This window comes from Strix uralensis, chromosome 33, assembly GCF_047716275.1.
Source record: "Strix uralensis isolate ZFMK-TIS-50842 chromosome 33, bStrUra1, whole genome shotgun sequence".
Lineage (NCBI taxonomy): Eukaryota > Metazoa > Chordata > Aves > Strigiformes > Strigidae > Strix > Strix uralensis.
This window is the reverse complement of record NC_134004.1, coordinates 2613723-2634833: the sequence shown is the minus strand read 5'-3', so window position 1 is coordinate 2634833 and position 21111 is coordinate 2613723. Positions and strand designations below refer to the sequence as shown.

Here is a 21111-nt window from a genome sequence, read left to right as displayed (position 1 = left end):
TCTAGTGAGAGTCCCCAAGACTTATTTTGTCAAAATCCCTTGGTGAGACAAGTCCTCTCAGACAGAGCTCACAACGCTGCTTTGAAGTCATGCAACTGTTCGCACTACTTCATTCTTGCTTACATTTTCCTCCGTAGACTTTTCTTCACAAAATTTAAGACCAGAAGGAAACATCATGATCTAGTCTAACCTCCCACACAACAGGCCGTGCAATTTCACCAGCAGATTCTTGCACACAACTATACCTCATGATTGAGCTAGTGGGCAGATTTCAGACGAAACTTCCAACCTGATTTTAACACACCAGGACCTTCCCCTGTGTACCAAATTATTTCCTCTCCTGGCATTTGAAAACCCAGGTTTTGCTTCTTTTGAACTTCTTTTACCCCCTCAGGCAAGGTGTGGGTCTGTCCCCTTTGACTGAGGGTTTCGTACCTCCAGCTTTTATTGCAAAGTGGTTGGATGCTTTATCTGTGGGCAACTGTTTCAGGCCTTAATTGAGCAAGGCACATCCTTAATATTGCGCTACCAAAGTCAACAGCACTGTTCATGTGTCAAAGGCCATGAAGGACCCCAACAGAGCTGGAAGAGACTCACAAATCATTACTCCCTAGTCCTGTGGCCTCCCCACGTTCTATCCCACCCGGAGGCAACCAAAGACCATCAGTAACCATTTACTGACCACTAAGTTTCCGATGACCATGACCATCATGAAGACAATCAAGCACATGGCCTGTCCTGCTACTTCCATACAATCCCACATGGTCTCAATCCATTCCCCACACAACACACGGAAGACAATGAGGAAGGAGTGGAAGAAATCGTTCATGTGCCAGCGGGGTAGCTCACACTCCGGATTGATCTTGCAGACACACTCCTTGTAGCTTTTGCCGAAGAGCTGCATGCCCACCACAGCAAAGATGAACACGATGATGGCTAGCACCAAGGTCAAGTTCCCCAAAGCACCCACTGAGTTACCGATGATTTTTATCAGCATGTTCAGAGTGGGCCAGGACTTGGCCAGTTTGAAGACTCTCAGCTACAAAAAAAAAAAAAAAACAAACCAAAAACAAAACAGACAAATGACAATTTAATTTCATCTTAAATGAAGAGGAAAATGAGGCAGAACTTTCTAAACAGCAGCCATCTTGTACTTTATGTAAACATAAGCCCATACTTCTGCTACTGAAGTCAGTGGGAGTGGGGAATGCTTGACTTCTCTTGGGATTTGGCCTCCTGTACTTTGTACATAAGTCATCCCCCACAGGGTGATCTCCTTTTACAAAGGAAAAGTATGGAGCTTCCACCTTGCTTTGCAAACTTTGCAACACTAAGGAAGTCAGGAGATTTATTTGATGGGTATGTGTCACAAAAAATTACTTTTTTCTTTCCTGAATGCTTCTCATCTTCCCCTGGAAAAAAGGACTTGTTTTCCTGGCATATCCAGAACACACAATCAAAGTTTAATTTCCAGAGAATCTCATTTGGAGACAGACTTTCTGAAGCTGGATATAAGCAGGAGCTTCCAAGTACTGTGCTCCTTGGAAAATCTGACCTCAGTTGTGGTTCTCTGCGCCCAAAAATCTAACCTTGAGGTTTTCTTAATTTAATTTTCAAAAGCTTAACCACTGATGGCACAAGTTAAAGCACACAATGACTGTAGCTATTCAGCACTTTTATTATACTACCAAATTTGACCACATGAAATAAGAGGGGCATTCTAACATGGTCCATCTCACCCATACTAAGCACTCTACACCAAGCCACCTCCCAAGCCATCCTTCACTGCCTAAATACAATGAGCTGTTGCTCAGATCTTGTGAACAGCAGTTGTGAAGTAAGAAGAGACCACAAAAATGACACTACCCCATCTCTGTCCTCCCCAACACCAGAAAAACGTGGGGTTTGCCTTTTCTTATGTAAAAGGCTTTCTAGTAGCTCCAAGATGGTAACATTCAAAAAGAACTGGAATATGGAATACCAGTCGGAAAGATCGCAGCACAGAAAGTCCTTCCACATCTGCTAGACTCAGTTCCATTAAACTGAGGGAGACAATAAATCCATCAAAGATGTTCCAGCCTTCTTGGAAATAATAGTAGGGATCCATGGCAATGAGCTTCAGGAACATTTCTGCTGTGAAAATTCCAGTGAAAACCTGGAGTGGTGAGGAGAGAGACAGACAAAGAACAGACAAAGATTCGCTTTTGTTCATTTTCTGATCTTCAGGCTAAATATCAAACAAGGCAATCTGTCCCGCCAGTTCAAAGACGCAGCCTGTGCGACGCCACGCGCTCGTCTGCAGCACTCTTTTCTCCTCCAGTGCAGCACAAATATCACCCACCTGCTCGGGCAGACCAGGAATTAACAGATGGATTTTTAAGTAGTAACAAATTCTGACCAGAGAAGCGCGCCCTTAGCAAACATCTCTGAGCTGTCACAGACTGCAGTGAGGGCGAGCTCCCGCCGCTCAGTGTCCTCTAGTCGGGAACAGCAGTTCTTTCAGTCTAAGTCTACACTAACAAGCCACGTATCGCAGCAGGAGCGGATCTGTCAGGAATGTTTACCAAGACTATCTTACCAGATTTCCTACGGAGAGCACGTGTTCAAACTCGGGGGTCATAGGATGGTGCTCCATGGCCATGAACAAAGTGTTCAGCACAATGCAGATGGTGATGGCCAAGTCAACAAAAGGATCCATGACAATTAAGTTCACAATCTCCTTCAGCTTGATCCAGTACGGGTGGCATTCCCAGATCAAGAACGTGTTGGCAAATTTGTACCAGCAAGGGGGACACTTCCTCTGGGACTCTTCCAGCTCTACGATTACAAAACAAAACAGCAACACAGTTCAGTCTCCAGCTCTAAAGCTGCTGGATCTGTCTGATGCTCAGCACGGCTCAAACACCGTCTGGTCTTGCCTGTCACGGACCCCTCTCGTGTCTCCCTGCTTGCACAACAATTTAATATTCATAGGCCAAAAGCATGTTTTGCTGTATGTACATACCACACTCAAACCAAAAGAACTCCAGGATGCTTGGCAACAGCTTAAGACAAAGCCTTACTAAGCCGTGAACCTTTCGGCCGGGGCCAATCATGCAGGTGGCCCCGACAGAAGAGTCAGGCCAAGTCTTGTACTGAGCTTCGGGAGCTTCTCCTCTGTCCCTGCGCAGGAGCTACACCCCACCTGCACGGGGTTACCAGGAAGTGCAGTTCGAAACCTGTGCAACGGCCCCACGTGGATCTTATGATTAAATCCAAATTATTCTAAATGAAGGGATATATTTAACTCAGAACTGATCAAGGTAAAACAGTTTAAATCGAAGTTACAGATTCTAAACTGCCTTTGGTGCCAGTTTTTAAATAACTTAAATGAATTCTGTGCTGAATGCAGACATGGTCTAAAAGAGGAAATATATGACATAATGCTGCAAAGGATTTTAAACAGGAATAACCTGATTAAGACTAACCACATCCTTCTACAGGAATCAAACACGATGCTGTGTCCGTTTTTTTTACACTGGCTTATTTCAAGTGCTTAGGGGAAAAAAATAAAAATCAGGAGTTCCCTCCCTCTATTCTTTGACTTGCAATGGTTCCATTCAGGCTATACAGCTGTTCATGCTGAAGTTTTATTTTTTATGGGTAGGGAAAGGACCACTGCGCTCTCTTTCTCATTGGTTCTTTGGTTGCTTAGTATTTAGTTGCCTTGGAATTTCTAAAGTTAAAAGAGAGGACCGTAGCACTGTAGCCTGTAGGCGTTTGCGCAGGAGGGAAGCAGCAGCAGAACCTTGCTCTGTTTCTAAGTATATTTAGTTTTCATACAATTTTATTGCAGGAGACAGCAGGAATTTGAGATCATCAACCTCATATGGCTGCTGTTCATAAATTCTTGCTGGCTCCTGCATAACATATTTGGAAATCTCATCTCCGTGTGCTGTCCATTTCAGAATTTCCGTCATCCAGAAGTCCCTTTCTCTTTCGACAGCTGTCACATTTCAGCTCTGAGCGTAGCTCAAATCTTTTTCTCCCACAGGCTGTAAGCAAAGGAGGGTCTCTCCAGTCCTTGGGAGATGGCAGGAGACAGAACACCTGTATTAAACGTTCTCTTACTCCCAGGATCTCCCCGCTGCATATTCACTGTCGTCAGATTACAACTCTTTGTTGTCTTTACCTCTGTATCTATATAATTCAGACGCAAAACCAAGTAAAATAAAGTCTAATAAATACTTCTGTATCAATAATGGCCCAAAAGAAGCAGGTTTAGGCAAAACCAATGCAGGAACACGTACTACCTGCAAGCAGGGCTGGCTAAATCCTGTATATCCAAGGGCACGGGGCCTGCGCTCCCCACCTCCCCCCCGCCCAGCTCCCCGCAGCCCCGCTGTCGCTCCGACACCCGCAGCCGCTGCCAGGCCACCTCCTGAGGCTTCATCTGAGCGCGGCGCATCCTCCGGGGCAGAGCGAGCGGAGGCGGGTGCCCGTGCCCGTGCCGTGGGGCCGTGCAGAGGGACAGCCAGCACGGCTCCGGCACAGGGAACCGGGGCAGATGTGGGGCGAGGAACTGTCCCCTCGCTGTCAGGTGATGGGTCCCACCTTTGTGGGGCGCAGCACGGGAGCGCGATCGGCACGGGCGGGCAGGAGGATGCCATGGGCCCACCTTCCAGCCACACCTACCCTCGACAAGGGTGTTTGTCAAGCCGGTCATTACGCTGTTGGTTCGATCCTTTCTTCCATAGGATGCGTTCACCTGATCCATCGAGACCAAAAGAGACCCACCAGGTTTCTTTCTAATTTCGATTTCAGTAGTACCCTGCAAAATTCACATGATGATTAATACCAACACTTAGTCTTCCCTGTATTTTACATCCTCTCAGCCTAGAAATATGGCACGTACGCCCAAGAGAGAAAAACATCTTTGTTCCTGCTATCCTTCTCATTTCCTACATTATGCAAATGGTCAAACCAAAACTCAAGCCCTCGTTTCTGCCAGCACCAGTGCTTTGCAGCTTTAGACACATAAAGGACTGTATTTTGAAGACCATTTCTCATGAAGACTGCTGTGGTACAAAGTATTTTACGCTCTGTGTATCAAACAGCAGAGACGGGCAGTGACTCTTTTAACCAGGCCACTTCACAACCGTTCTGGTCAGGGCGTCAACTCCACCCCAGCCCCGTCTGAGCCACCCAAATTAATAAGGTTTAGGAACTGAGAATTTGACAGTATCAACATCTATTTCAAACTCTGCATCTGAAAATTACAATAAAAGAAGCTGAGCCACATCACTGTCCGAGAACTAGCGGGGGTTTCTAACACAACAGGGCTACGAAACCATGTCTCCATTTCAGCCTTGCGAAGGGCCACCTCGGTCCCCTCAAGTCGAAGGGCTCGCACTCCTACAGGCACCTCACAGCTTCCCTCCTCAGATTGCTCAGGAAATGCCAGTCTCTGTCAGGCACAGACAACCTTGTGTACTAACAGATAACTGGGGTTTTTTTTTTCCCTCGTGACAGGAATTTGTCCCTGTCTGCTTGTGAAGAGGGTCTCTGCGCAGCCCCTGCAGCTCCCCCACCGTGACAGTTCACTGCTTGTTGCACGTCGCACTCTCTCTACGTACAGAGTCAGCAAAATAACTGCCAAGTAATACTTTCTCTTTTACCCATGCATCATGCAGATTACTGTTCCTACCACACTCATCCTGTGTTAGAAAGAGAATTAAATATTGAAGCAAAACATTGTATTAACATGCTAACTAGGGAAGAGAGAAAACAGGTAGCAACTGATGCTTCATGTAACTAATTATGGTCAAACTGGTTCCAAGGACTGAAATAACTAAAAAAAAAACCCCAATAGCTTGGAATTTATAGGCACGGTAACCAGTCTTTTCTCAGAAACAACTGATTTAGGTATCTCTCAAATGAGGTTGTTTCAATCTTACACAGGTTCTTTTACACCCCACTGACTAATATTCTATTTTTTAAGCTTTGTTTCTTTCCTGCGTTCTGAAATGTTGATCCACTGAAAAGGTTACTCAGTACAAATTCAGTCAATTAATTACAAAAAGTCACAGTCAGGAAAATTCAAAAATTACAAAAATAATAGTTTAAAAAAATCGTTATTTTACTAACAGTTTCCCTTGCAAAATTAGGCAAGTGCTAAAAGATTGTTTGTGTTTCCCTTTAAATTCCCAAATATTTTATCTTATCGTGGAGAACATCTGCAACAACCTTTGGTTGGTTTTCCCATTCCCATGCTTTAAATAGCTCCTTATGAATTGCCCGGACATACACCAAGGGTTCCTACTATTCTTAGTCCTTTAATTAAGGACCCAATTCCAAGCTTTTTTTTCCCAGGAAGCCAGGGGGAGAAGGAGGTGGGTCACTGAGCCTGAGAAGGAAAGAAAGGGGAAGTTAAAGCAGAGGGTGTTTAATCCAGTACAGACTTCATCGTCTGCGGTCAGAGCGAGCGACTCGCATCCCGCCGGGGCGCCTGCTTCTCTCGAAGGGCGGCATCAGGAGGGGAGGAGAGGCCAGAGCGCCAAGCCTACGCTGGCTCCTCACTGACTTCCTTCCACTCTCGTCGGTGGCTGCCCTAGCCAGTCTCACCTCAGGCAGGAGGCGTCCCCCGGGCATGCTGGAGGGTGGGCCGCCGATCAGGGACACCACGCCGTTACAATCCACCGTGCTGTTCCTCTTGACGTTTCGGCGGAGGTTGGGGAAAATCCGCGAGGACCGGCTGCCCTGGCTGTAGCCGCTGTAGCCGCTGTAGCTGCTCCTCCGGTCGCGGCCGCGGATGGGGATGAAGAGGGAGTCTCTCCTGCCTTCGCTTTCCTCCACCGTGCTGTGCTCGTCATCGGCAAACTCGTTCTCTGAACCCGGGTCACGAAATCGCCCTTTGTAGCTGAAGATGCTGCTCTTGCTATTGTGTCGGGAGAGAAAAGGGGAGCCTGGGATACTGAGGAGAGACTAGGAGGGAGAGAAGAAAGAACGACAACAGCGTGAATAGTAGGGAAACAAAGCACTGCAGTGCCGTCAAGTGCTGCTACAGGGGTTTCGCTCCCTCTCCAGGTCTACACAACCATGACCACTTAGTCGTTGGCTATACTTTATGCTTTTTTTTTTTTAAGAGTTGTTCACTCCTGGCTGGCCGAGTTACGTTGGTGAAGAAGTTATCTGGTTAGAGTCACTACTCCCAGCTACAATTTACGCCAGGGTAAGTGTGTGCAAGGGCTGTGAACTTGGGCCGTAAGTGTCCTCCTGATCCACCGCAAGATCAAGACGGTGGGCAGATTCCTTTGACATGCTAACCAGGATCTAAACTAGAATAATATCCTGACTGCAAGCAAGCATAAACATTAGCAGAGGAAATAAAAACTACCTGGTTCATGATGGAAAATTTCCTTCCTAGCCTGTTATCTGGTAGCCTGAACGCTTTCCTCCTCATGCCATCCTCAGATTCAGACTTGAACACCTTTTCATTGTCACACTTCTCATCTCCTTCTGACAGTTCCTTGTCCTTTCGTTTTTTCCTCCTGTTTCGACGCTCCTTGGCGCTCTTGGAACTGAGTTTGGAAATCTCCGAAGAGCTCCGAGACATCCTCCCCCCACCATCATCTTCCACAGCATCTTCAGAGACTGTCCCTGCTGAAGTGACCATAGCAGCAGCCTGAGGGCGTAGGCAAGAGAAGGGAAAAATAAATCAGATCTTACCATGATTAATACTCCATTTTCTGCTTTAAGAAAGAGTGTGGCTTAATGCATGTAAGTACAAGTCTTCAGAGCAGGATTGAGATGGTTATTCTTTCTCTTGGAAGAAACTTGCAGCCAGGACTTGTAAAAATTTTTATAGTCTACTTTTGCAGGTAGTAAAATCTCTCCCAGTCCCTCAGCTTTGTTTATAAGCGTTTGATAAAGGACCAACAAAGAGGTACTTGTCTGTCTTGCAAAGATATTCCCACACTTAACTAGGAACTCTGGGAACATTTAAAATTTTCTTAACAGAAGGGAGTTTTCAGTACAAAATAAACACAGCAACCTTGCATATAGTTCAGGAAAAACCAGCAGCAGTGAAGAGACAGTGCATGACATCAACCCCAGTCAACAGAGGACGCGATGCCATGGCAAGCCAGCCACGGCACTGCTGCACTTTTTGATTATACATCACTCCGTAATAACAGCCAAATAAATCCTAAAACATGTAAATGCATCAAAAAAACCCCCAGTCAAAACACTCACCTGTGCTTCTTCCTGCTGCTTTTTCAATTGTTCTAACATGGCCTTAAATTCGGCCTCCTTCTGCTCTGCCTCCTCCAGCGTGGCCTGGTTCTGCTCTTCATAAGCCATAGCTACCACCGCCAAAATGAGATTAACCAGATAGAACGATCCCACAAAGATCACCAAGACAAAGAAGATCATGTAGGTTTTTCCTGCTGCTCGTAAGGTCTGGAAGCAGAAAAGAACAGTAGAGGGAAGAGAAAAGGAAAGGGGAAAGCAATTTCAGAGGGACACCCGATAGCTGAACCGATCCCAAGCTTCTTGACCTGAATGCTTCTAAGAAAATATCGCGGTGCTGAATATTTAACGTCTCAGCACTTCCACTGCAAAGCACTAAGACACTGCACATTCATTAGCCATAAACACAAAAGGTGACATCCCTCCTCTTCTCTTAAGGGAACATCCAACCCATGCAAACGGAAAATGATTCAGAAGTACAGCGTGAAACTCAATGCTCAGACTCCCCTAAAACAAAACAAAAGAGAAGAAAAGCCATTTCAGCAAGGTCCCCAAACCATCCTCAGGTTACAAGGAAACACTCTGCCCTCCAAAGCACCCGAGCACCTTCTGCGGGCAGAGCTGAACTGCTCACGATCTCCCGCAGCAGGCGGTCGGGTTCTTCCAGAATTAATTCACACTCCAGCTGTAGGCACGCTGAGGACCCACCAGCCCTTCTGGACTTAAAAGTACAACACCCACCTACGGGTAATGTCCCCTTCCTCCTCCTCACACAATATCTCCTCGTGCAGCTTTACTTCTAGTTCCTTTTCCAGATAGGAGGAACAAAACAAAGCTTGTCATGTTTTCCTTTCCTGTATTATCCCCAAATTCTCATCTTGCATAACACTGAAGCAAAGTGTTTACTTACTAATTGATACAAGTTTTCCCAAAAGTCCTGAGTCATAAGGCGAAATAAAGCCAGAAAAGCCCAGCTGAAAGTGTCAAAGCTTGTGTAACCATAGTTTGGGTTCCGTCCTGCTTTCATGCACGTGTAACCCTCCGGACATTGGCTGCGAAGAAGACAACAGCCATCTCAGGGCACCGAGGCAGTAAAAGGGATAGAGCAAGCTGACAACACACACATTATCCAAGCTTACAGAGATTTTCACAACTCTTGGAATAATAAATGGCACGCATTTTGCTTTCCATGTCAAGTGAGAACAGCAGACAAGGGGAGTGACAGACAGGATTTCAGAAAAGCCCTGTTATCTCTGTCCTATGGAAACGATTTTCACCCCACGTGAGCCGGAAGGACCAGCTGTCGCCCATCGGTGTCTTTAGAGCTGAAGGACTGGCTGAAAACCTGACTGGAGGCAACAGCACACGGGAAGTTTCCAGTTCTGAACCTCCATCCCCTACTTCTCTGCTGAGTCTTATGACTGGATTCAGAGGGAAATAATGCCACTAGTAATCATCACTAGAGGTACCTGCCTCCTGAGATGACATGAAAAACGTCAGCTTACATTATATTAGTCAAACAGATAGTAACGATGGGTTAATAATTAGATTAAGGAACATGAAACCTTTCACATGTGAAATAACACCAGAACCAACAAAGGAAGTAACAGGAGATATTCCAAAGGTTTTGCTATCGTTAGCCAACATCAATGGTAATTACAGTCTCTATTTCTAATAAAGACAGGAAATATTCCAAAGGTTTTGCTATCATTAGCCAACATCAATGGTAATTAGAGTCTCTGTTTCTAATAAAGCTCAACACTCACCCTGCATCTGAGCTGTTACCACAGAGCAAAGGATCAGGGGCGCCAGGAATTATGTAAAAATTTGCTGAAGAAGATGAAAAAGAAAAGATTACATGCACACACATACGGAGTTAGAGGATTTAACATACTATAGCACTACAAAAACCTTCACTTAAGAGCCCTCTAGACCCCCTACTGTTAAATTCATCAGTAAACTAACTCAGCTTTAAATAACATTAGCCCCGCTAACCGTGCCTGAGTTGAAGCACCTTACTGGAAGTCAGTACAGCACTTTGAATAAATATTTAAAACTAGCTGACTGCAGAGTAGAGAAGCTCAAAGTGAGAAGGGAGGAAGAAATTAAGTTACAAAAACTTGGAAGCTGGTTCCTTGATCATCCGCAGCATCATTTACAGCTCTGAAATCCTGCCAGCGTGGAAGGATGCTGCAAAGCAGAAACAGGTACCGACAACTTCATGTGCATTCTCGGAAGAACTCGGCAGAACTCAGTGAAGGACCTGACATTCAGCCCAGGGATCTCAATGGGCAGAGTTACTGCCCATTTACCATATTTAAACAGTTTTTAATTGGAAACAAAACAGAAAAAAAAATACATTGTGGACAAAATATTTAGCTAAGAGAGCACAGCCAAGACCTTCTAAAGGATCAACCCAACTAGAAACATCTTAACAAACTGAAAAAAACCTGAGCAAGGGGTTTTTACTGCGCAAAGCCAGACACACCACATTATAAGCCACGTCAGAAATCCTGGTTAGCAGCATTACGTCAGATAAGAAGGTTTTAGGGAGTATCACTGCAGAAATACCTACACATATTGTTGGTGTATTCCTCCCAGTCAAAGCCCCTAGAGCCGTTATCCAGGAAAGTCTCATTCACATTAATTGGCCATATCACACACTTGTTCCTTAAATTGCCCATAAACAGCTGCAGCCCGATGAGAGCAAAGACACTGAGACAAAATACTGTCAAGATCATTACATCTGACAGCTTCTTCACAGACTGAATTAGGGCACCCACAATGGTCTTCAAGCCTGCAGAGAAGAAAACAAGACTAGAAATCACTCCTGTAGAATGAAAAGACGTTGAAAATTCAAATACATACAGCACCTTACAACCACTACACGGCGGCAAAAGATTGTTGCTATAAAACGGGCGGGTTCCTGGGAACCACCGCTCGCACTCAGGGTGTCCCACACAGGACAATAGAGGTGGTGAATGAACCAAGCTCACTGGTTTCGGTGGTGAACTGGCGAGAGTCAGAACAAACCAAAACGCCAACATTCACCCCGGAGAATTCTGAGCCTTGCAGCGGAGGATGCAAAGCGCACTCAGGATTCACTGCCATGAAAGCCGGGTTTGTCTCAACAAAGATGTTTAATTAAGATATGCTGCTACAAACCTCTCCACGGACACATTTAGTTGTGTTTAAGCCCGGCTTATTGGCACAAACTACAACAACTTACAAAGATCAAATACCTTTTGAACTGTCTACATCTTAAGTTTCTACTGCTTAACTAAACTGTTTCAGCACCTCCCTTTTCCTTGCGGAAGCTGAGTCTTTCACTTAGCTCATGGGTTTTGTTACGGGTAGGGCAGGGTTTCACCCAGACTGCTGGCTCTTCAGGTTTACCAAGGCCGTCAGGATCATTAATGGGCAAGGCTCAATAATAAAAGTTGCTCAGGCATAAGGCAAGAATCCTGCTGGTTCTCCAACCCAGTCTGGTCTGTAAGAGGAACCATCCGTGAACTGGGGGAAGAACGGCAGCACTAATACTTTCAGGAGATAGATCTAAACGAGCAAGAATTTTGGATGCAAAAATTCAGTATTAGGGCCCTTTAATCAGCCTTTCTGATGTTAAGTAGAATGATCTTGCATTTATAAATGAGTAGTGAAGGAGGCTGAAGGGAGGAAGAAGGGAAGAAAAAAAAAAAAAAAAAAAATCACAGATCCAGCTGAATTTGGGGCTGGTCAGATCCCAGTCTCTGGCTGAGGCCACGGGAGCATTCTGCAATAAACCTTTGTCAGGAAACCTTTCTATACCAACGGAGGTTTGATCCCTACCAGGAACACAAAGATTCAAAAATACATAAATAAAAAACAATTCTTAGGGAGGAAGAATTCTTTAAAATGCCTTTTATTTCGATCTTCTAAACTTTTAATCAACGCCAAAGCCCTACTCCAAGAGGAAGCAGGTCTTTGCTGTCAGTTCTGGCGGCAGGTACCGGTCCCCGCGCCCGTTCGCATGCGCAGCTCCACGGCACAGCCAGGCACCACCCTGCACATGCACCCTCCGCGCCGTGCTCCTGCCTCTGCTGCTCTCTCACAGGCTTAGCAGGAGAACGGGGGTTGGAACCGAGACAATAAACTGCCAGCAAGAGTGTTCCCAGTCCAGTCACGGGACAAATACGCCTTCAACAACTTCCAGCTGAAGCAACCGCCTTCCTGCACTGCGGGGCCAGACTTATGTTAATGTCGGCGCGCCCCAGGCTGGCACTGCGTGGAGACTGAGGGCATTAGGCAGTTAAAATACGAATAACCCATGTGCCAATTAAAAAATATCTTTAGACCACCACGGAGTTTAATATGGTCTATGGATGAAAGCAATATTGTAATGTCTTAGCTCACAGGTGCCACAGTCTACTCCTGTCACACAAATCCATACAGACCCTCTACCCGCATGGAACTTTGTCCAGCAGCACGTCATACTCGGGTAATATTTCCCATTTTTATCTTGTCTAAAAACCACACTGAGGATAATTCCAGTTATTGATAGAAGATGTAGTTAGCACTCATCCTAACACTAAGATGAGTTTCTCATTGGCTCAGCACAGAGTTAAAATTCCCATTCCATGCGTTGAAGCAGAAGGGAAACGCCTTTATATTTTAATATTAAGTGAATTCTAAAAATTACTTCTTCCCTGAGACATGATAGCACTAAAACCCATGAAGAATGCTCTATGCCTAACTTCATACTAAATAACCCAAAAGGCTAATTACACAAATGCTTTGCATTCCTCTCATTAGTCACAAAACCAAGAGGGGAAGCAGGTTTGTGCTCTACCTACGTGCTGCAGAACCACAGCTGGGGCAATCCCATCCCAGAGCCCAACTGGGACAAATAAGCAGAGCTCTGCCATTTCCAGTTCCAGCCACAGATGTGCCCAGCGCTCAGACAGGATCCCCTCAGCTGTGGGCAGCAAATCAGCCCTTTAGTAAAAAGTATAGCTGCGCTCAACTTAGAAGGGCTCAGATCCCGCCCCCCCCCCCCCCCTTGCTGTCATTTGAAATAAAAGGAAAACTCTTATTAATTTTGAGTAGTATGGAGAGAATGATACAAAACTGCACTGCTCTGCTTCTTTCCACAGGAAGACAAGGCATGCTGTCACGCATTTAGTAACCAGCTCATTAAAGTTGCATCATCTTCACTTTGCTACGATTATGAAAGCAAAACACATACGAAACTTATTTTAACATCGATGCTTTTCTTCGAGCAAGCCAGTTAATACCTGTAGCAGGCTGATAGAATCGCAACTGCACTTCAGATCCGTCCAGTGCACTGCTAACAGCAATTACCAAATATCTTTTGCTCTTTGTATGTGCACTGCCAAACATTAAGGACGGCTAAGGAAGAACATTATTCTAGCACACTTTCATTCGGTGCAAGGAAAGCAGGTGCCACTTAAGAACATCATGCACAACAGCCATGTACATCTGATGGGTTTAGCAGTCTGGAATGGGGACAAAAGTGATGGGCCCCTACAATTCCATAGTCTCTTTTCTGGCAAACGTATATGCAAGTGTAGCCTGAGAAAGCAAAAGAACCATTATCAGTGAATGCATCAGGAAATAAAACACAAAGAAATAGAAGATCAAACCCATCAAGTGATTATTCAGGGTGCCCACCTCGAGACAGGTCAAGCACCTGAGAACTGGAAAACTACGGATGCTTCAGTGCCTGTGAAAACTGAGTCTTAGGCTCGACCTTAAAATTAGGGACACTTTTGAGAAGCCATCTGCACAAGACTTTTGTATACACGAATTCAGGATCAGAATCATACTCTCAGTCCGTAATGCCTCCATGGTCCCTTACAATAAAGGAAGGGCCATTGTTTACCCTTCGACACCCAGACTGAGGTAAGGGCCTAGGAGTGGCTTTGTAAGCCACGGTCCTGCAAAGTCCAGCTCAGGGGGTGGCACGTGAGATGGGCAGGTCTAGGAATTAGGACTTCCTGAAAGTGCAGTCAGTACTCTGGGCCACACACTATTGCATTAACAGCTGACAACCAGTTCCACTATAACCTACAAATGCAAAAGCTGGTAATGCCAGTGCTCCATTCAGCTTAGTCTATCTCAGCATGGCAGCATCAACCCTTTCTGAAGACGGGGAGGCAAGCTTATTGTCATTACCTAGAAGACAACCTGCCCCAGATCCCAGCTGACTCCAAGCAGCTGAAGTAGCCTCACGCAGAAAGGTTTTAATCTTGGTTGGGTTTTATTCACTTGCTTTACAAACTTATTCCTAAAACAACTCTAGAAACACTGGCAATAGTGGGATGAGTCGCTGAGCAAGAAACCATTTAGCCTGAGGAGGAAGGGAGTGCCTGATCCTTTATTGATCTGGAACTAAACTTCAGGTCTGGCTTTCATTTCAGAGATCAGATAGCCACGTGTGTACACAGGGATAAAGAAGTACAGAACAGCAGACTGTTCATCACATAATTTGATGGCCCAGAAGCCTTAATTTCAAACTGCTCTGTTTATACAGACTGCAAAGCCCATCAAAAATATCCCAGTGCCATTTCTGAGAAATAAGCAATGCAGGACAGGAGGGGAGATACGGAAAAGAGATACACGCAAGGCCAGCCTTTAATGCTTAATGGTTCTCACCTGGAATAACAGAGATAGTTTTCAAAGCTCGGAGAACTCTGAAAGTTCTCAATGCTGAGACATTCCCAAGGTCCACAAACTCTGTGACATATCTGCAATGAGGGAGGTCACACACAAAAAACACAATGACAATACACACACCAAAATAAAACAACAACTACAGACAAAGCAATACATCACTCACAGGGGCCTGTACCCAACAGCTAACACCAACCGGAGGCCGCCTTACCTGGAATTACAGAAATAGTTTTCAAAGCTCTCAGAACCCTGAAAGTGCGCAGAGCTGAAACATTGCCTAGGTTTACAAACTCTGTTATATACCTGCAGAATTAAACCAGAGTTAATGGCACTGTTGGGGTCACCTTCCTTTTCATATAGCTGTCTGTTTGTAGGAAACAGCTCGTAATTTAAAATGCTTTAGAACTGCCATGTAAAAGAGGGCGAGAGACAGGAAATTTCAGAGCCAAAACCCAGTTTAAGTCTCTCCACACTGCAACCACCTTGTCCAGGTGCACGGTTAGATACTGGCATTCTCGTCTATATAGGACCTGAAAATTTAATGCTATCTCTACAGAAGCAGGTAACTGTAAAACTGCCAAATACGCGAAGAGAGTTGGTGACATCAGTTCAGTGGTTTCGGGTATATTCGCTTCACTTCATGTTTTTAATAAAGCATGATCATCTTTTGCTTTGATTAGCATCCTTCATTTAATCCTTTATGCTCTGCTACCTGTTTGTGAGCCACAGGTAGGTAGGACTGTCCCTATTTCACAAGGGGAAAAACCTGAGATGCACAGAGGATCAGAGGCTTAGTGAAAGGTTAACGGAGTTAAATTTTATCACAACTTAGAGTATTTCCTCTGTGCTGTCTGGGGAGAAACATGGTATGAAAAAGCAAAGAAATGCACAATATTCACAGTTCTTCCTGGTGCTGAAAGGCCACCGCAAGTGCTTCATAAAACTTAGACCCTATTAGTGGGATTTAAATAATGCACAGGGTTGCTCTAGCCCTTGCCACAAGAAGGGATTGTATTTGAAGGCTACAGGCAACCTCACTGGAAATAAGGTGGTTAGAGTTAGATCAGCTGGAGACTTAGCACATTTATTTAAGAGCAATGCATTTGGCCTTTTAAAGCTGGCATGCTGTTACTTGTTAATTTATCAAGAAACAAAGGAAATAACCAATTGACAGGTCGAATCCGATCTGTGTGCACAGAACCGGGAGCCTCACCCCCACAGGCGGGTGACACTGTGCACAGCAGATCCCGTCTATTCTGAAGTAAAACTAAAGTGTCAGTGAGCTACTGGCTATTTGCCTTTGTGGACAATGTCCAGCTCTTTGCATGGAAGTTGAATACACAACTAAAAGGCCAGTAGAAAAAGAGCAGAAACTTGGGAAAATCAGCAACCTCGGGTGCAGAATCCAGAAAAAAAAAAAAAAGGCATTTTATATGATTAGAGCATTTAACTACAATTAAATTCAAGTGCTCTGAACCCTTGAAAATTAGGCTCCTGAGCATTCCTACATGATCCCTCAGTTTTCATCAGCTATTGTTGACTACAGGAGCCCAAACATGCACACGTGCAATATTCCAAAACCAAATGTAAAAGAGAAAAAAAAAAAAAAAAAAAAAATCTCTTCCACCGGCGACTCAGACTACCAGACTACACCTGGTTTTCATCAGTGGTACTAAGCCTAAACAAGGATCAGCGCAGGCCAATAAGGGAAAAACCAGAAATCTAGCGTGCATCTCCTGGTTGAGCTGTGAATTCAGACATCCCCATGAATCCTCATGATCAGACCCATGTAAGCTGATCTGGCACAAGAGAAAAGAATGAGGAAGGAAAATAAAGCGTCGCCTTTTCTGACACTGAACCTTCATCGAAACGGGTCAGGAACTGTTCAGCCTTAAGTCGCATCCCAGGGAATTTTAACATGCAAGCCCAAGGAGGGAAGGAGTGGTACAGGCTAGAATTTAAAGATGGTTCGCTCCTAGTCCTATGCTTAACAGAACAAGCTGCCACTCTGGCGTGTGAAGAATCTAAAATGCTAGGCGCTATTATAAAGTCTTACATTAATAAAGGCAGTTTTTAGAAAATCATATTTTTTGCAGCAGCAACTCCACTAACTCCATGGGGTTGCATTTTAGATCTGTGACTCTGTGTCAGGCTAAAGCTTTCTTTTGAAAAATCAAGAAAAGAATCTCTGGGGGATTCACTTAAGTTTTCCTTGATTTATTTTTTTCCTTACACACCCACCCTCTTCCTAGGGTCTCATCCCCTCCCGTACGCCACAAATACCTGAAATAATCTGAAAACACAACTTACGCCATCATGATCACACTGAAATCTAGCCAGTTCCATGGATCCCGTAGGAAAGTAAAGCCATCTATACAGAAACCTCTTGCAATAATTTTCACAAGTGATTCAAATGTATAAATACCAGTGAATGTATACCTGTTATGAGGAAGAAAGAGAGCTGCACTGAGAAGTTTGTAGAAATGTCATTTTAGTCATAAAAAAAGATGAATTACAAACACTTTTGTGTGAACAAAGTGAATATAAAAGACTCGTGTTCATGCTAACTTAAACGTCAGTAGGAACGGATTCTCAATAGAAGAAAAACAACATTCTGTGAGATTCTGAAAAACACAAGAAGCGTTACTTACTCCACATTCTTCGACCATTCAGGTGGGTTACTAAAAGTCATGAATACACAGTTGGTCAAAATAGTGCACATAATGATCATGCTAAATACTGTAGAACAAAGTCAAGGATCAAAGGGACACTAGTGCAGCTCTTTACATCACCTTATGGCTCCCTGAGGACCACTGGGCTGCAGTACAACGCAACAACAATTTCCAGTCTGCTCTCTGTGGACTACAAATAAGAGCCAAGATGCTTCCAGCAGTCATGGGAAATAAGACTGGGGTGACTATATATAAATAGTATTTTTATGTCACCATTCAATTTATTTTGTATTTTCTGATATGTCTTAGCAATTTAAAAATCACATGCCTAAATGGAAAAGTCTCCCCAAATAATTCCATCTATTCAGTAACATCAAAATAGATTGTTTGCTAACATATCCAACAGGAAAGCAGCGCTGCAATCCACAGACACCGAGGACTCAGCGAATCTTTCCAAATATCTCTGCTCCCTCTGTGTGCTCAGGACCTTGCGCATCACGTTTGCAGATGGAAGGTGCTGGACTGACTGGAGGAGCGTTGCAGCGACAGCACAATTTCAGGATTAGATGTTTGAGTGGATTTTAACTACCGAATTATTAGAAGAATGGTGAAATTCAGGGTGAGATCCAAAGCTGTTTGACTTCCAAAACTGTTTAAGCAGACACAAATGGATCTCAGATCAAGGCCCAAGACCCACTGGCAGCATCTTGGTCTCAACCTGACAGATCTGCATCTCTCAGCTGCGTCCCAGCACATCCAGAGGGGAGGAAAGTCTACGAGAAATAACACAGAAGCCAAAGAAAACATTCCCAGCCTCAGATCCCAAGTCGACTTTGGAAAGATGGAACAGCTTTTCCTTCATACGAGATGCAGGAAGTCAGTATATAGAAGCCTCTAAAACAACGTGTTTCCGTTTTAGAGTCACTTTCTAAAAATAAATAAATAAACAGGGCAAAGCAGCTCATTCAATACACTACTTTTTTTTTTTTCCCTCTCCTAATAACACATGCAGATGATGTTTCCGAAGCTAAGGGAGCTGTCTGAAGCCCTGCAGTGGAACATTTTGGAATAGCCTTGCCATTAGAAGGAAGTTTGAGAGATGCCAAAAGAGCAAGAAATTAATCAGTGTCTCATCGCATATAAGGTATCTTTGGCTCCTTCTCCAGATCCTAATTCGATTTAACCGTTTCAGCAGCTAGTTAAACCTCAACTTCTCTTCACGTGAAGCATAACCTTAAGTCATATCTGTTCCAAAACTTATCAAAGTCTGTGCACTGATGGAAGAACGGACAGAGATAGGTACAATTTAGCAGGGAAAATAAACGAAAAGTTTACTTGATGGGATGCGTCTAAAGGACGATGCTTTTTCATCCAAAAAAAGCACATTTCTGTGTATGCTCTAAGGCCAACCCAACCTCACCCGGTGCAGAACTGTAATTCACATACACTATCTGAATTGAGCAATAAGACAACAGGGAAGAGATTTTTCAGTGAATATACAAATGCAAAAATAACTCAGCAATAAAAAGGATATGAATGTATCAAAATTTTAATAGCTATTCTTCTAAACAGATTAAAAGGACTTAAAATGTACAAGGCAGGTGTGGCACTAAATCGGAAGAGTGTTTTCCCTCTGTTTAGTACTACAAAGGTCTGTAGAGAAACAAAGAAAGAAAAACAGAGAGAGAGAGAGAGTTAATGCATGAAAATCAAAGCAGGATTTGTACAAAAAAAGACGAACAACTTCCACGGTAAAAACCAGCATTTTCTGCTTTTTTAAAGAATAATCTCCTTTATGAAGTTCCCATTAGGGTAAAACATACCTACCCGTACATCAGGAGTAATTCTACTCCAAACCATCCATTTTACCAGGCACCTCAGCCAGAGCAGAAGCAAAACCTCCCATCCAAGAGCCCCCGTTTTCACCACGCGAGGGCAGAAGCACTGGTACCCCAATCTAACAGATAAGAACCGAGGCCCAAAGCAAACTAAGGACCACAAATTCAGGAGCAGAACCGGCAGCTGAGCCCAGCCTTCACGCCGCTGCCCAGAGCACAAGATCATTTTTACGGCACAGAGCTCGTGCAGCCTGTGCCTCCTTCCCAAACCTCGCTAAGAGCTACCACAACGAATCGTGTTTTTACAAGACAGCACTTCACCTGCAAAGAAAGATTGACAGGTAAGCAGACAGAAAATGTCATGGTAGATCCCCCACCCCAGCAGACACGAGTCAGATACCCATCGTCCCCACTCAGCGGCAATTTTGAGCACATTCCACGTTGGTGCACCAACTCCAGGCAGAGTCATGTGCTCTCGTTGCCTTTAATTAGCAAGATGTTAAGGTTCGCTACTTTATACGGAACCTGTGGAATGAATCATGTAAACGTGAGGCAGAATCGATCTCATCTCTCCATCACCAGCCTTAAAATACAGACCCGCTATTTCATCTCCCCGCTAGCGAACATGCATATCAAAAAGCACCGGGAGAATCACACGCAGCCATCTGGAGAGGCAAAATTAGAACTGTGGTTGCTTAATACCAGCACACTCAATGCACCTACCACTTGACTTGAAGGAAAAAAAAAAAGCAAGCAATTTGTGTGCACTGAAAAGCCAAAGCCCTTTCCGCAGCACCATTTCCCCGTTTTACACTCCCTCCGGGATGCTGCAGCCTCAGCGGGGCAGGATGAGCCCTGGAGCGCCGCGGGGGGACAGAGCGAAGCCGGACGCGCTGCGGGCTCGCTCCCCGGCACCAGCCCCCCGTTTGGCACAGCCCCGAGCCTCCCGGAGTCCAACACGAGGGAATCCACAAGGGCTTTCTGCCAACGCAGTCGCTGTGCTTCCCCAGGAGACTCACTCTTATGAAATTTGTCATTTCCCTCCTAGTAAGTGAAACAACGTATTTTAGCTCATTTGGCTAAATTAGACCATTGAGCAGTAAATTATTTGAAAAGGAAATCAAAATCAGATTGTGGTTCAGCACGGAGTGAGAAAGATTAGTTAGCATAACCACTAATGCACCTCCCAACAAAAGCACTTTAAAGACAACCCTGGACAGCTCTTAAATTGCAGCATCAAGAATTAATGAACAGATTACCCTGGCATGTAACAATATTCTGAAAGGCCGTAAGTTTTTCAGAATTGCTGATTACAGAGTGGTCAAGGGACACACGATTTTAAGAACCAGCTGTCTCTCCTTCCCTGACACCACAAACTTTCCAAGGCTCACACACCATCTGTTTTTAAATCTTTCACCATCCGCTGCAGAGGCTTCGGAGCAGGACACCCACCCCCCTGGGACGCTCCCGGCCTTCGCTTGTGTCCCTGGCACAACACTGAGCTCTCAACTCTGCCACATCCTTTAAGCAATGAAATCTCCGACGTGACTGTACTGAACATGACGTGGGCACAAGGTGAGCTGGGCAAAGGCAGAAATGCCCCCAAACCCCCGTGCAGTGGGTCTGTGAGGTGGCTCCGTTTCATTACGCCTCCATCCCTTCACGGGAAAAATCCCTGTGCAGGAGCCCTGCGGTTTGCT

General features: G+C 44.8%; 1 protein-coding gene across 7 annotated transcripts in view; it reads right to left on the bottom strand.

Moving 5' to 3' along the window:
• The window catches only part of SCN8A (sodium voltage-gated channel alpha subunit 8), a 59099-nt gene that overhangs the window by 21059 nt on the left and 16929 nt on the right, over positions 1 to 21111 (bottom strand). For 3 of the 7 annotated variants that reach the window (XR_012626783.1, XM_074853861.1, XM_074853866.1), the window contains exons 3-16: positions 19109 to 19226; positions 17553 to 17643; positions 17212 to 17340; positions 14884 to 14975; positions 10805 to 11026; positions 9996 to 10059; positions 9140 to 9281; positions 8233 to 8439; positions 7376 to 7663; positions 6604 to 6963; positions 4675 to 4810; positions 2579 to 2817; positions 1982 to 2155; positions 683 to 1039 (exon numbers count right to left, since the gene is read on the bottom strand). Coding sequence is in view for 6 of the 7 variants with exons in the window: in XM_074853861.1 (XP_074709962.1) it covers positions 683 to 1039; positions 1982 to 2155; positions 2579 to 2817; positions 4675 to 4810; positions 6604 to 6963; positions 7376 to 7663; positions 8233 to 8439; positions 9140 to 9281; positions 9996 to 10059; positions 10805 to 11026; positions 14884 to 14975; positions 17212 to 17340; positions 17553 to 17643; positions 19109 to 19226 (2619 nt within the window). In the remaining variant the exon portion in view is untranslated. Of the gene's footprint in view, positions 1 to 682; positions 1040 to 1981; positions 2156 to 2578; positions 2818 to 4674; positions 4811 to 6603; positions 6964 to 7375; positions 7664 to 8232; positions 8440 to 9139; positions 9282 to 9995; positions 10060 to 10804; positions 11027 to 14883; positions 14976 to 15112; positions 15205 to 17211; positions 17341 to 17552; positions 17644 to 19108; positions 19227 to 21111 lie in introns of all 7 variants that reach the window. The other 4 variants (XM_074853865.1, XM_074853864.1, XM_074853862.1 and 1 more) reach the window with 3 other exon arrangements.